The 14,202-nt window shown below is 55.0% G+C and overlaps 1 protein-coding gene across 7 annotated transcripts in view; it reads left to right on the top strand.

The window, feature by feature from the left end:
* Positions 1–14,202, top strand: part of SLC37A1 (solute carrier family 37 member 1) — an 80,223-nt gene that overhangs the window by 41,504 nt on the left and 24,517 nt on the right. For all 7 annotated transcript variants that reach the window (XM_072739746.1, XM_072739744.1, XM_072739747.1 and 4 more), the window contains 5 exons: positions 2,100–2,235; positions 3,507–3,583; positions 4,352–4,518; positions 8,517–8,554; positions 11,290–11,364. In XM_072739746.1, the coding sequence (XP_072595847.1) occupies positions 2,100–2,235; positions 3,507–3,583; positions 4,352–4,518; positions 8,517–8,554; positions 11,290–11,364 (493 nt within the window). The remainder of the gene's footprint in view (positions 1–2,099; positions 2,236–3,506; positions 3,584–4,351; positions 4,519–8,516; positions 8,555–11,289; positions 11,365–14,202) is intronic.

Genomic DNA, 14,202 nt, shown 5'->3' with positions numbered 1-14,202 from the left:
GAACACAAGCCCAGCTGAGGAGGAGGCAGTGTAAGCATCAGGCTTCATAGGGCAGGAGTTGCAACCAGGCAGCTAGCCACCATATTCCATCTTGAGGTCAGACCTTTACACCCCAAAGGCTACAGTCTTACAGGACACCAGTAACCTTATAGGATAAAAAGACCCAAAGGTTGGAATGTGTTTTTCTCAGTTACTAGAAAATAGTATCTATGTGTGGTTCTCAGCTGGGAGTTTGTCCCCTAGGCAACGTTGAGCAGTAAGTAAGTGTGGTTGGTTGTCACAACAGAACGGGGTGCTTCTGGCTTCTAGCGGGCAGAGATCAGGGCCACTGAGCATGCTCCAGCACAGGACAGCCCCTCACCACAGAGAATGACCCCATGCAACATATTGAGAGTGTTGAGGTTAAAAAGCCTTTAAAGAAGGTGGTTTTATTGTTGCCTTTTTCTTGACAAAGGTAATTTGTCATGCAGCTCGCTCAGGGGGGGTATTATAAAATTGTCTCTCGGTGTACAGTGGACGCCTTCCCAGCAGGTGCGGCACGGCCTTTTGTCTCCGTGTGAATTGGATGTAAGGTGGAATGGCGTCCATCCCATTAGGTGTTTCCTTCAAAAACTTTGAAGTAAAGACTAAACGTGGGCCCATTATATCTTATAGCAAAACTGCAGAACATTTGTCAGCCCTGGCCAGTGGCACGAGCTCTGTCCTGTGACATCAGGCAGGTCAGCCTGCCCCTCTGAGACACGTTTCTCTTCCCTGATGTCAGCAAGTTGAACTGGATCACTTGTTTGGCTCTAGAGTGCTCCTGAGTCTGTCCTGTTAAGTTTCTACCCAACTTAAAACATGACCCGAATGTTCTTTCTAATTTTAAATTACTTCCTCCGCTTTAGTCATCTGCGTGGTGCTAGATAGAGCTTCCTTATTTAGGGACTTCAGAAGGGAAAGCTGGTGGATGTATTGGTTCTTGAGATGAAGGAATTTGGGGGATACTTCCCAGAGTACCGGGCAGGCAGGTGTCATTATGCTTCGTATTTATTTGACTCCCAGAATGGTTACGTGGAAGGAAAGGAGATCAGCAGTTTTCAATGACTATAAAAGGCTCACAATCACTTGTGATTCTGGGTTTTGTTCACTTCCTAAGTGACAATGACAAGTTGCTCCATGGTGACACTCCTCAGGCAGCCAGGCAGGCATCTACTCCGTGTGGCATGAGGTGCGCCGTATTGAGCAGCCACCATGGACCGGGCCCTTAGCCCACTTCAGTCTCATTTGAGCGCCCTGACAGCTCCAGGAAGGAATTACCCATGAGGCCAGCTCATCATCGAGTGACATTTCTGGGGACAGGAGCATAGCAGCCCCCTGTGTCAGCCCTCATGTTAGAGAAAAACTGTCTTCAAACCAGGTCACAGTGGTGGCAGCAGGAGGGCGGCTGGCAGACCCATCCAGCCTGGTGTATGACCGCAGGTGACCCCATGACCGCTCCAGGGCCTTTTCATGATCACGTGTCTGCAGGCTGAAAATCAACATTTTTAAGCACTAGGCACACTTATTAGACGTTGTTTGTATAAAAGCAGGATTAACTAGTGGGACAAGTTTGTGGGTTCTTTTTTTTTTTTTTTTTAAGATTTTATTTATCCATTTCACAGAACAGGGCAGAGCGGAGGGGTGGGGGCACAAGCCGACTCCCCACCAAGCAGGAAGCCAGACTCAAGGGCTCGATCTCACACCCCTGAGCCCATGACCTGAGCCAAAACCAAGAGTCAGACGCTCAACTCACTAAGTCACCCAGGCGCCCCAAGATTTTGGTGATCTTAATTGCCAGCCATCACATGCAGGTCACAGTGTTTGAGGTTTATTATTGACAGTCAGTGGCTCTTACCAGCAATAAAGTCTTAAAAGATGTTGCCCGTTGCCAATTTCTGGTTAATAAGTGCTCTACTGGAGACAGTTGTGATGAAATCTTCCTAGAAACTGTAGTGCATTCGAATTCTGGAAACTCCAAGAACAGCGTGGAAACATCCGGACAGATCATGGGCCCTTCACATCAGGGGTGTGTTGGTCTCCTCGTTTCTCACGTTGGCTTCTTTTTTCTCCGTCCCCAGCGGCATCATAGGGGAACGCCTGCCCATTCGGTATTATCTCACGTTTGGGATGCTGGCCAGTGGCGCTTTCACTGCCCTGTTTGGGTTAGGCTATTTCTACAATATCCACAGTTTTGGATTCTACGTGGTAACTCAGGTAAGGGCCGGGCCCATGGCTCCCTGTGGACAGGGTTTCTGTGATGAATCCAACTGGGTGTTTGTGCTGCGGGTCCCACCCCTGCCATGGGAGGAAGCTGCAGGGTGGGGGCAGCAGCGTGTCCTGTCTGCCGTCTGCACTCCATGGGAAGTGCCACTTCTGTTCCACTACGTCCTGGCAGGAGCTCTGAGTCCCCCTTCATCGCAGGAGTTTGCCTCTTCAAGAACCTCCACCCCCCATCAGCACCCCAGCGTGGGGAGCCCTTCGGCCTCTGTGTGGAAGACCTTGGGATGTGGTGTCCTATGATGCATTTGACCTCTCGCATTGTGGGGACTCGAGGTGTGGCAGGGGTAGGAGGGAGGGAGGACTCTGCAGCTGCTGGCAGGATGACGGGGCTGCAGGTGGTCAGCGGGGAGGAAAGGAGAGAGCCTCCGGGGGCTCCGAGGGGAGTAGAGGCCAGGCCGTGAGGCTCTGTCCGTCCAGCTGGGCCCCGTCCTTCCTGCAGCCCTGGCTCCACACGGCCCCGGGGAGGTACCAGCTACAAGTGCAAGGCGTACTGACTCGGCCTCTGAGGCTCTCCGCATAGCCTGGGGGGGTGCACTGAGATCATCAAAGCAAATCCTGTGTAATTTGCTTTTTAAAATGTCGCCACAGGACTTGAAAAAGTTTGGCTGTTTTAATTACAACAGTGATTCACACTTTGTAATAAAATGTAAAATTAGAGGGAAGGAATGAACAGTTCGCCGGAGTCCCAGCGTGTTCCTGGAGGGAAGGCAGGCCGGGCTGAAGCCCAGGCCAGACCTGCAGCCCCCCGACTCCCGAGTGGGAGGGGGCGCCCTGGTGGACCTGGTCTCCCGTGTCATCCTGAGCTGGCCGTCCCCGCTCCTGAGACTGAAGCCAACCTGCTGCCCTTCCTGACCCCTGTACTTAGAGCCTAAGCTCAGAATACTCTTGGAAAGTGGAGAAATGCTTTCCCCGGGCACGGAGTCCATCCGGTCCCCCTACAGGGGGTCAGGAGACAAGTGAAACGTGTGGTCTGCAAGTAATTGTAATTACACACACATGCACACACTCGTGTGTGTAGTTTAAAACTCATCTTTGGCTGTTGAGGCTCACATCAGAGCATGTGTGCTGCCTTGTAGTGGGAGTCCCAGCTGTGCTCCCAAACTTGCAAGGAACAGAGACGAGTGAGCTTTTGGGAGCCTGACCTGAAGACGGGGCTCACACACCCTCTTCCGCCAGCGGTGAGCCCTCTTTCCCCTCTGTCACAGATCATCAACGGACTGGTGCAGACCACCGGCTGGCCCAGCGTCGTCACCTGCCTCAGCAACTGGTTTGGAAAAGGAAGGTGAGCAGAGGTGGCTCCACTCCCAGTAGCATTTTTTTTAGTTTTTTGTTTTTGTTTTTGTTTTTTAAGATTTCATTTATTTGAGAGAGAGAGAGAGAGATCACAAGCAGGAGGGAAGGGCAGAGGGAGAAGCAGACTTCCCACTGAGCAGGGAGCCCGAACGTGGGGACTTGATCTCATGGCCTGAGCTGAAGGCAGAGGCTTTAACTGACTGAGCCACCCCGGTGCCCTATTTTTGAAATCCAGATCACCTTCTTTTTAGTTATTCTTTAGACATCCTGCAGAAGAAGTCACTTTCACTATTCTGTGAAGGAAGGTGATTGAAACCTGTGGAACTTAGGCCTTCCTCCCCAGAGAGGCACCCCCCACCGTGTCATGATTGGGGCGAGTCTGTCGTTCTGCACGGCTGACCCGAGCTGATCACCAGAACCTCATTCAGGTTCTCCCAATTCATTCATCGGGTGGGTCCTGATAATGAGATATTTCCTCAAATGATTGGATTATGGAAGCACGAATTTAAAGCTGGGGCCTTCCACGACGTTCAGGGAAAGGTTTCTTTCCTCTCTGTAAGCGTGAAGTCACCAAGCCCTGGGAGAGAGGTGCGGTTATTCAGCCTGGGGTAAAATAAAAACGCCTTGTGGGAGCGGCATCCACACTCCTGCCAATTTCCAGGTCACCTCTTACGCGTCCTGGCCACTGTCCGTCCTACACCTGCCGACCCACTGAAGCTTCTCAACGTCCTTTGCTGTCTTGTGTTTTCTGTTGCAGGCGAGGCTTGATTATGGGGGTCTGGAATTCCCACACCTCGGTGGGCAACATCCTGGGCTCCTTGATTGCTGGCTACTGGGTGTCCACGTGCTGGGGCCTGTCCTTCATTGTTCCCGGGGCCATCGTGGCAGCCATGGGGATAGTGTGCTTTCTGTTTCTCATCGAACGTAAGTACACGCGGCCTTGGAGAGGACGCCCCGGGAGAGGTTTGGGGGGCAAGTTGCTAAGAGAATGGGCCACATTCGTCCAGTGCGGGCCCAGGGTCACCCTGGCTCTGCCCTTGCCAGGTAGGCGTCCTTCTTCAGGTGTAGACTTCTCCCATGAGCTGTTTCTCCCCTGGTGTTGCCGGCTTTTCTGTTGTCTCAGGTGCGCACGGTTTGCCTTGTGCTGGGAGTGTCACGTCTCCCCGAGACCTGCCACGTCGCTCACCCCCAGGGGTGCAGCGCCCAGCCCACGTGGCTGCACCTGCTCACCCGTCTTGCTCCCACAAACTCCTATCTCACCAGCTTGTTTGCCTTCTGATAGATAAATCTGAGACAACATGACTCAAGACCGTATATCCTGAGCAGGTGGGGAGCGTGCTACCAGAAAATCAGATTCTTTGTTCCCTTCTAGACTCAATACCAAACTTGTGATTTAATTGGATTGGACATTAACTTTCAGAATAGAAATCTGGCAGGACAGAGATTCCTGGCAATTACCCCAAGCCAGCACTGCTCTGCTCTTCTAATTCCGTGAGCTGCTCTGAGGAGTTGTATTGGGCATTTGCTTCTTTAATTTGGCTAAAAGCAAAATAACACCACACGGTGCTAGACGGTTCCCTACTGTTCCCTCCCCGGTCGGGATGCCCAGGAACCCAGTTACGCCATCCGTGCCGGGCATTCGTGGCAGCTTCAGCTTTGTGCTCCGAGCTGCCAGCTTCGTCCAGGACGTTAAGGACTGTTTGACTCCTCTTCTCGCTTCTCTTTCCCTGTTGCTGAAGCAAACCTTTCCATTTTAAAGTGACCGCTGTCTACCCATGCAGATGTGAGGCTGCGGGCCAGCCTCCGTCTGTGTGAGCGGAGGCCATGGTCTGCTAGGGCGAGCAGGGAGGGGTAGGGCTGCTCACCCCACTGTCACCATGTCCTCCGGGGGCCATCTGTGAGGTGAGCTGTGAGACGGCTGGGACTGTTGAGCCCACTTACCACCATAGCCAGCTGTGGCACCTCAGTAGGGCCGGGGTGGCCCAGAGTTCCGGGCAAGGTCCCTGGTGGCACCTGTTCTCTAGGCTGGCTCCGTGGCACCGGGGCGCTCAGCGTGTCCCTTACGCATTAGTCACCTGGAGAATAGTGTGCGCCTCTTTGCTCGTGCACAGGGGGCCCCAGGTGTGTCCTGCCCCGGGTCGAGAATCCACGGTACCTTTTCTTCTCTTTCTCTACCGATGATTGGTTGTGGGGGAAAGAGGAAATGCGGTGAGGGACGGAGTGTGCGGCAGGAGACAGATGTGAGCTTGTTTGCCGGCCGGGCCGGCATCTGAGCACCCAGACCCGTCAGCTTGGTTTCCCGGGCAGGGCCTCGTCCTCCGCTCAGGGCTCAGCTCCCAGGAGCAAGGAAGCTGCGGTTTGTCTTCTGTGATCGAACAAGAGCCTCCTTCCCACCGAGCTGCCCCACTCCTGTGGCTTCCGAGGGGGTGGGCCACGGCGGAGGGTCCCCCCAGGGTCTCCTGGAGCTGCCTTCCCACCCTGTCTTGTTGGGGTCCCCGTCCAGTTCCCGCAGGGACCCTGGAGCGCTGCCTCTCGGCCCCGGTCACTGTGGGGCAGAAGCGCCATCCCTCAGCTTCCCCCGCCCAGCAGGCCTTGAGGCCAGGGGACTGCACATGCGAGGCTGTCCCGGGAGGCCGCTGTTACTGCGTGGGGGACAGATGTGCACCTGCACACCTGCGCTGCGCCTCTGCTCCGTGGGTTTTCCTTGACCGGCGGGGAAAGGCAGGGTGCTGACCCTGGTGGGAGACTGGGGGCCCCATGGGCGGGGTGGGCCCCATGGGCTGTGAGGTGAGGCCTGGACTTGGAGCTTGTCTCCCCTTCCCCCCACCACCCCCACCCCCAGTCACATTCCTGGGGCTGGGGGTGGATTTGTGCCGAGAGTCTGTATGTCCAGCCATTGGTAGTACGGTCTCTCCAGGTGACACGAGATCCTCAGTGGCTTCCCTGTCTCCCTTCAGGGCACCACCTGCAGTGTCTCCTTCCCGGCCCCCCACCCCTGACCTTCTCCTCCCATTTTTCGCGGTCTGGGGCAGGTGTCCCAATGCATGCAGGTCCCTCCAGAGCCCAGGGCCACCCGGTTTTTCTCGTCACCTGGCCCCTGCCCTCACCCAGCATCCCCCGGCGCTGCCTTGGACGGCTCGTGTCCTGGGATTGGCGGTCCCTGTTCCCCCCACCCTTGGCTACTTGCTCTCCTCCCCTGGCTTCTGCAGGGGCTGCTCCCCAGCGCCGGGCTCACGGGGCTCATGGGCACCTGACCCTGGCATTTCTCTGCCTTCCCACCAGGGGTTTTCCTCTGAGCCCATCTCCACTGTGTGCTCCCACCGGGTGTTGGCATCTGCCCTCTTGTATTAAGATCTGAGGTTTATTTGTTATTTGCACTGGAGTTCACATGACTTTCAGACTCTCCGAGTAATCAGGGAGCACGTGCCCCGTGGCCCTTCTTCCACGTCCTTGCGAGGACATTCTCGTGGGGGGAGGCGGCCACCACGTAGCAGGTGCTTCCGTGTCCCAGGCGCTGTGCCAGGCTCAGTGCGGTGTTATCTCGTGGATTTCCAGGGCAAAGTCTCAAGGCTCGGGGCTGTAGGTCACACAGGAAGTGCTGAAGCTGGGGCGTAACCAGGTGCCTGGTCACCCATTCAGACTTTGGCCATGGACCCCTGGGTCCATGGGATGTGTTCTTATGGATTCAATTAAAAAAAATTTTTTTCACTTAGGTGATAATTTTTAAAAAACAAACTTTATGAGTTATAAACACTGTCTCTTCTCACAGAGACGACACGTGTTTGAAAGCCGTCTTCCTGCAGGGGGGAGCGTAGGTCCTCCTGAAGTCTGCTTCTCCAGCCTGGGTTCCCTAGACCCAGGGACTTGAACAGTGTTCTCTGGGGCCGTGGGAACTCTTTTCTTAAAAAGCATCTGAGAAATACCACCCATCCGTGACTTCTCAGCCACCATCTTTCCACCTTGCGAGCCTCCCCCTGCCGCACGGTGGAAGGTGGGCGACTGGCCGCTGCTGGTGGGACACGCACTGGCCCCTAACCACAGCCTCTCCTCACTCCCTCGCTCTGCGTCTGCCGCAGCCCCCAGCCTCCTCGCCTTCCCTCCTGGGCCCGAGCATCTGGGGGAGAAGAAGGGGAAACACCCCTCCCCTGTGTTCCAGGCCCTTCTCTTTCCTGCCTGGGACCCCAGAGCTCGTGATAGGGTGCCCCAAAAGGAGCCATGAGGAAGTCAACGGGGCTCGTGGCCCCCTCACTCTGGCGTGCAGACCAGACTCGCCTCGTCCACCCCTTACCTCTCGGCAGGGAGACCCCCAAGTAGGCCTCTCTGCTCCAATGTCGCACTCTCTGGGGAACCCCCTTCCCCCACCATGCACCCACCGTCTCCCCACAGCCGTGGTTGGGAGGGGCTTCTCTGTGCACGCGGCCTTGACAAGTGCTGCCCTGTGCTCACAGCGACCCTCCTGGCGGCAGCGCCGCCCCTGGCCTCACGGTAGGAGGCGTCCCTGTAGTCTTGGGGCTCCCTGGCCTGCTGGGGCCCGGGCCCCCGTGCATGGGTGTCTGCGACCAGAGAGAACCCAGTGCAGACTCAGAGCACCCTTGCCCTTAAACGTACCTCCCGTGGTTCATCACCGTCATGTGCACACTCTCTGTGCATTTGTACTTGTCCCGTGTGAAATCTTTCCCATAGTGCAAAGCCCTTTACACACGCATGATGGTCTGCCTTTGCCGGGGCTCCCTTCACCCAGCGTGTGTCCCGGGGACTGAAGGAGGGGTGTGCGGGGTGCGTGGCAGGGTGCTGCCACGGGCATCGTCTTTTCCTGAAACCCTTGCTCGCTTAGTCAAGTATCAGATGGGTCTCGTTTTAATGTCTTGGGTGGTGGACACACCTGGGCCTGGGTTCACCGCTGTCCCCCTTTGATGTTTCAGATCCAAAGGACATCGCCTGCTCCTCCTCCCTGGTGGCGGTAAGGACCCCCTCAGCTCCTCGTGTCCTCTGGGACAGTGTGCCGTCGGCCGGTGTCTGAGGACTGTCACCAGCCTGGTCCAGTCTGTGCGGTGTCTGTGGGTGACAAGTGTGGGCATGGGGCCCGCCCTCACAATACAGGCAGTGCTGGAGAAGGGCCCATTGTGACCACAGCGGGAGCGGGGTGCAGTCTGGGTGGCAGTGTCCCCAGGAGACTGACGTGAGGCCGGGCCTGCCCTGTTGTGGCCGCGAGGAACTTGCTCCTCCGTCCACCTGCTCCTGCATCTCCGCCCTCCCTCTTCCCTGTGTCGCTCCCAGCAGCTGGCGTCCCCACCTTGGACGAAGCTTGCGTGGCCCTTGCTCCTGCCCGGTTCCCCGCTCGCCTTAGAGCAGACCCCTGGGGCATGCCCTCCCTCACTACACTGGCAGGGCTTCTCTCGTTCCCTCAGGCCTGCACCGTCCACTCAAACAGCCGGCCACAGGGCACCTGGGGGCTCCGTTGGTGAGCTCAGGTCATGATCCTGGGGTCCTGGGATGGAGCCCAGCATTGGGCTCCCTGCTCAGCAGGGCATCTGCTTCTCCCTCTCTCTCTGCCCCTCCACCTACTGATGCACTCTCTGTCTCTATCAAATAAATAAATAAAATCTTTAAAAAAACAGCCCATCACAGGCCCAGCAACATCATCTGGCCACATGTGGTCAGCCTCTGGCCCGTCCCACTTGGCCTATTGCTGGTGCTGTGATTTTTTTTTTTATTTAAATTCAATTTGCCACATAGTATGACCCCCAGTGCTCATCCAAACAAGTGCCCCCCTCAGTGCCCATCACCCAGTCACCCTATCACCCCACCCACCTCCCCTTCCACAACCCTTTGTTTCCCAGACTTAAGAGTCTCTCATGGTTTGTGTCCCTCTCCAATTTTTCCCACTCAGATGTGATTTTTCCCTCTCCCATGAAGTGCCCCCTTTCTCAGGCCTGCAGATGCCAAGCTGTCCCAGGTCTCCCATGACAGTCCAGCCGTGGCCACACTGAGTGCTTTGCTCGCCCCACATCTCTGCCAGACCCCCAGATGCACTAGCACCCATCCACGCCCTCCCTGCAGAGATCTGCGGAGGCCCTGGCGGCCAGCACCTCCCTGTGTGGAGTCCCAGCAGGGCCTCCACGCTGAGCTCCCCGTCACTCGTGCCACTGCGCACCTGCCATCCCCACAGGGTCTCAGATGAGCCACAACTGGAGTAATCTCTCTCCACCCCATAGACTTGCTGGGCCCCAGCATTCCTTCTCATTCGGGGATCCCCTGTCCTCACTGTGGGCAGGCCAAACCCAGAGTGTCCTCCTCACCACGTGGGTTGTTCCCTCCACCACTGGGGCCCGGGGCACCGAGTCTCTCCTCTGAGCCTCCCCAGACAGTTGACCTTTGCTCCTCCTGGGCAGACTTTCTTAAAACAGGAGTCAGGGCATGTCACTGACTTGACACCCCCCCACAGCTCCCCATTTTTCCCTACATAAAGTTCATTTGCTCCTCTCTGCTGGTCTCCCCACTCAGGGCAGCCCTGGGGCAGGACCTCCTCTTGCTCTCCCCGCAGGCCGCGGCTCCCCAAACAGCACCTGCCGTGATGCAGGAGGAGAGGCTTTGGTCCATTTGTTCACACTTAGAGCTTTTGAGCAAAATTAATTTGAAAAGAAGGGTTCTGGCACCTTCTTCAAAAAAATAAATGAAGAATCAGTTTTGAAAAAGCACTGCCTTGGGATCCCTGGGTGGTGCAGCGGTTTAGCGCCTGCCTTTGGCCCAGGGCGCGATCCTGGAGACCCGGGATCGAATCCCACGTCGGGCTTCCGGTACATGGAGCCTGCTTCTCCCTCTGCCTGTGTCTCTGCCTCTCTCTCTCTCTCTCTCTCTCTCTCTCTCTCTCTCTCTCTCTCTGTGTGTGTGTGTGTGTGTGTGTGTGTGACTATCATAAATAAATAAAAATTTTTAAAAAAGAAAAAAGCACTGCCTTCAGGAAGGTTACAGTCCACGTTAAAAAAAAAAAAACATAGTTGATATTTTATAGTAGTTTAAAAGCTATTTTCCTGCCATGAGCACGAATTTCAGTTTCAAAACTTAAACAGATTAGTGTTTAGCTGTGCTGTGAATTAACCCTAACAGCCGGCCCAGCGGCCCCACTCAGAAATGTCCACGTGTCCCCTGCACGTACACACTCTGCCTTTCCTTTCAGGGTCATTCAAAAATGTCAAAGCCATGAAGGTGAAGTTCATGAAGCCATGAAAGTGAAGTTGCCACAATTAGCAGCTTCATACATCCTTTTACCTCAATCTTGGATCATTCTTCCAGGAAGGATCTTCTTTAAACATCGTTGATCTGAGGGTCTAGAGCCTCCAGTTAGCCCTTTGTTTTATGTATTTTTATTTATTTGAGAGAGAGAGAGAGAGCAGGAGTGGGAGGGGCAGGGGAAAGGGGCTCTACAGTGGACTCCTCTTTGACCGCAGAGCCCTACGTGGGGCTCGATCCTACAACCCTGAGATCATGACCTGAGCCAAAACAAAGAGTCGGACACTTAACCAACTGAGCCACCCGGGCCCCTCAGCCCTTTGTTTTATTTTAATCGTGTGTCTTACTTGCCCTCGGCAGCTGTTTTGCAAGAACAGCACAGAGCACCCTCACTACGGTGCCGTTGGTTGTGGCTGGCGGCTGTCGGATCAGTGATTGCTCAATTCTGCTTTTGTCTCCCCGCAGCTGAAGGGTTGTGAGAACGGCACGCAGAGAGTCAGACTGCAGAAGCAGATCTTCATGGACAAGAACAAGCCTCTGGTGAGTTGGACCAGCCCTGCCGCTGTGCAGAAATCAGAGCCCTGCCTCGTGACAAAGCTGAGTCTCGGAGTTCCTCTGTACAATCTGAGTCTGCCTTGTGCGATTTCTTTGGGCCACAAGCTGGACTTTAAGTTTTTAGTCAACTTTGAAAGTGATGCACTCATTCTACGACTGTTTGCAGTATTCAGGGTCCCAGGTCAGGTCACACCCGGATCATCTGCGGCAGCGTCCTCTGCTCCCATGGACTCCCATTCTGGGGGGCAGGGGTGGGGTGCAGACGGAAACCAGCAGTTTCCCACAGCAGCTAAGTCGAGGAGTCCAGAGGGAGGGGGTACGCAGGCTCTGGTGCAGGCCCAGTCTTGGGATCCGTCCCTGAGCAGGTGGCTTGGGTAAAGCTGTGGAGGAGGAGAGGCCGGGGTCTGCACTGACCTGAGCCAGAGGGATTCAGAGGATGCACAGGGAGGGCTGGGCATGGGAGATGGGCCCAGCGAGTAACATAGAGTCATCTCCCAGGCCTCCACCCTGCCACTTCGACGTTCCAGACAAGGAAACTGAGGCAGCGCTGCCACCCCTTCCCTTTCAGGAGACTCCCGAGCAGTATTTCATGGGGCTCTGCTTCACAGGCCGCATTGAGCCACAGGGGCATCTCGGATTTAGTTTGACTTCTTGAAATTACAAGCTTTTCTAAGTCAAATAGCTTAAAGGATAAGTGTACCGAATGGGCTTCTTACTTTTGGTTTTCTTTTCTGCCCAAGGAAACTTACTTGTGGTGGTTGATACAACAGGAAAGGGAAAAATGATGTTTCGTACATCTTGGTTCTTGGAATTTAGGGAGATTCAATTGGAATGCACTCAACTCTGTCCTCACTGTTGAGTTTGCGTTTAAAAAATTGGATGTCTTGGCAAAAATACCCTAGACTGGGTGGCTTAAACAGCACACGTTTCTTTCTGGAGGAAAGAAGTCCCAGATCCAGGCACTGGTGGGGCCTGGGGTGAGGCCCACTTCTTGATGGCCGCCTTCTCCTGGGACGCTGGAGAGACCGAGCACAGGGAGAGACTCTCCTTACACAGCACAGACTCTATCCTCAGGGCTCTGCCCCCCACAGCAGGGCTTGGGACTCCCCACAGGAACCTCAGAGGAACACAGATACTGGATCCGCAGCATCAGGAGTTAATCGATGTCCAAATGGCAGTAACTCCCCCGATTGCTACTGAAGACTTACCTTTTCCTTTGAGGCAAGACCCCGGGCCCTGTGTCGCGGCCCAGCACGAGCAGTACAGCTAGCCCTGTCTTCTGAGTGTAACTTCCCTCTTCCCCTTCCTGTCCTGCAAAAGCTTATTGACTAACATATCACCAGAGAGACTGTTACACATTGACAGGCCCTGGCAAGTCTTGTTTCTTCGGGCCTGGCCACACCACAGGCTGACCTTGACGTGCCCATGACCAAGCTGGTTTGGGTCCTGTATCCCTCACGTGGCAGGAAGGGCTCATTCACTGGAGGTGGCTGCTGGGTCACCAGGCAGGAGTCCTCCAATTTCAGCAGGACATCCTGGTGTCCCCTTTCCCAGAATGACCCAGCTCTCAGGTCCCCTAGGCTCAGAGTTCAGTGTCACCCAGCCCCTTCATCGCCACCGCTTCTGTGCCAGGCCTGACTCTGAACAACTTCATGAGGAAGTGCATAAGGAAAGGGGTGAGTGAGGAAACAACTATAAGGGAAGAGGAAGAGGCTCTGGCGTTCATGGAGCCAGGAGGACCCTCTTCCATCTTTCAGGTCTTTATGGTGATTGGCTTGTGGGTGGTCAGAATTTGTCACTTTGTAGTGACAAGTCATTGCCCATCCTTGGCTTCTCTGAGGATCTTTTGATTGGCTGTGGCTCAACAAACAATGGGCACTGAGTGATGTTTAAATACTAGAGGTGATTCCCCAAGGCACACAATGGGAATCCACAGATCTCTGGGGGGGGACCTTTCAGCACAGCATAGCCACAGGCAGCACAGGGTGTGGCATGGGCTTATCACGTTTAGGTTAGTGCATTATTACATGCTTCCCCTCCCCCTGCCGTGTGTGTGTGTGTGTGTGTGTGTGTGTGTGTCTGTCTGTGTGTCTGTGTGTGTCTGTGTTTTAGTGGATGGAACCTTTTTGCTCTCTGACTCCTACACCCAGGAGTGGGGCGCCCTGGCTGAAGAATCCCTGCCCCTCACCAAGGGCTCCCACAGGTGCTCTTAGATCCTATAGGGCCCTTGATACACAGCATCCCATGACCTGGTCCACCCAGTGGGCCTCTGGCTCTGTAAGGACTCAGTGTTGCTCCCCTGGTTTGTTTTGGAAAACCCACCGTGACTTCCCACTTTGCTTTGTCTCCTCCAGACACTGCAAAGGACTGGAATTTGGTAGCTGGAGCCCCCCCCCCCCCCCCCAGCCTGTGCATAAAGATGAGTGGGTGTGGGCAGGAGGCCCTTTCCAACAAAGATCAAGCTTGCTTAGAGAGCTGAAGGGCCAGATCTGGGGCTTCCCAACCAGCCCAGCGAGTGGCCCAGGAGGGCCTTACAGAACCAGAGAGGGCCAGGCGGGTTTCTGTATGCAACTCCTGCTCTGGGCTAGAGATGCTCTTGTCATAACTGAGCAGGATCTGTTTTGTGTTTTCTCTTTATCTGGTTGCGTGCCACCCACTGGAGAGCCTGCTTAGTGTTTATAAACACCTGTCCTAGACCTGGAACCATAGATATCCTAGAGGAGAGCATAGGCAGTAATGTCTCTGACTTCAGCCATAGCAGCATGTTTCTAGATATGTCTCCTGAGGCAAGGGAAATAAAAGCAAAAATGAATAAAAATTATT

This window comes from Vulpes vulpes, chromosome 15 (genome assembly GCF_048418805.1).
Source record: "Vulpes vulpes isolate BD-2025 chromosome 15, VulVul3, whole genome shotgun sequence".
Lineage (NCBI taxonomy): Eukaryota > Metazoa > Chordata > Mammalia > Carnivora > Canidae > Vulpes > Vulpes vulpes.
This window is presented reverse-complemented; position numbering and strand designations above follow the sequence as displayed.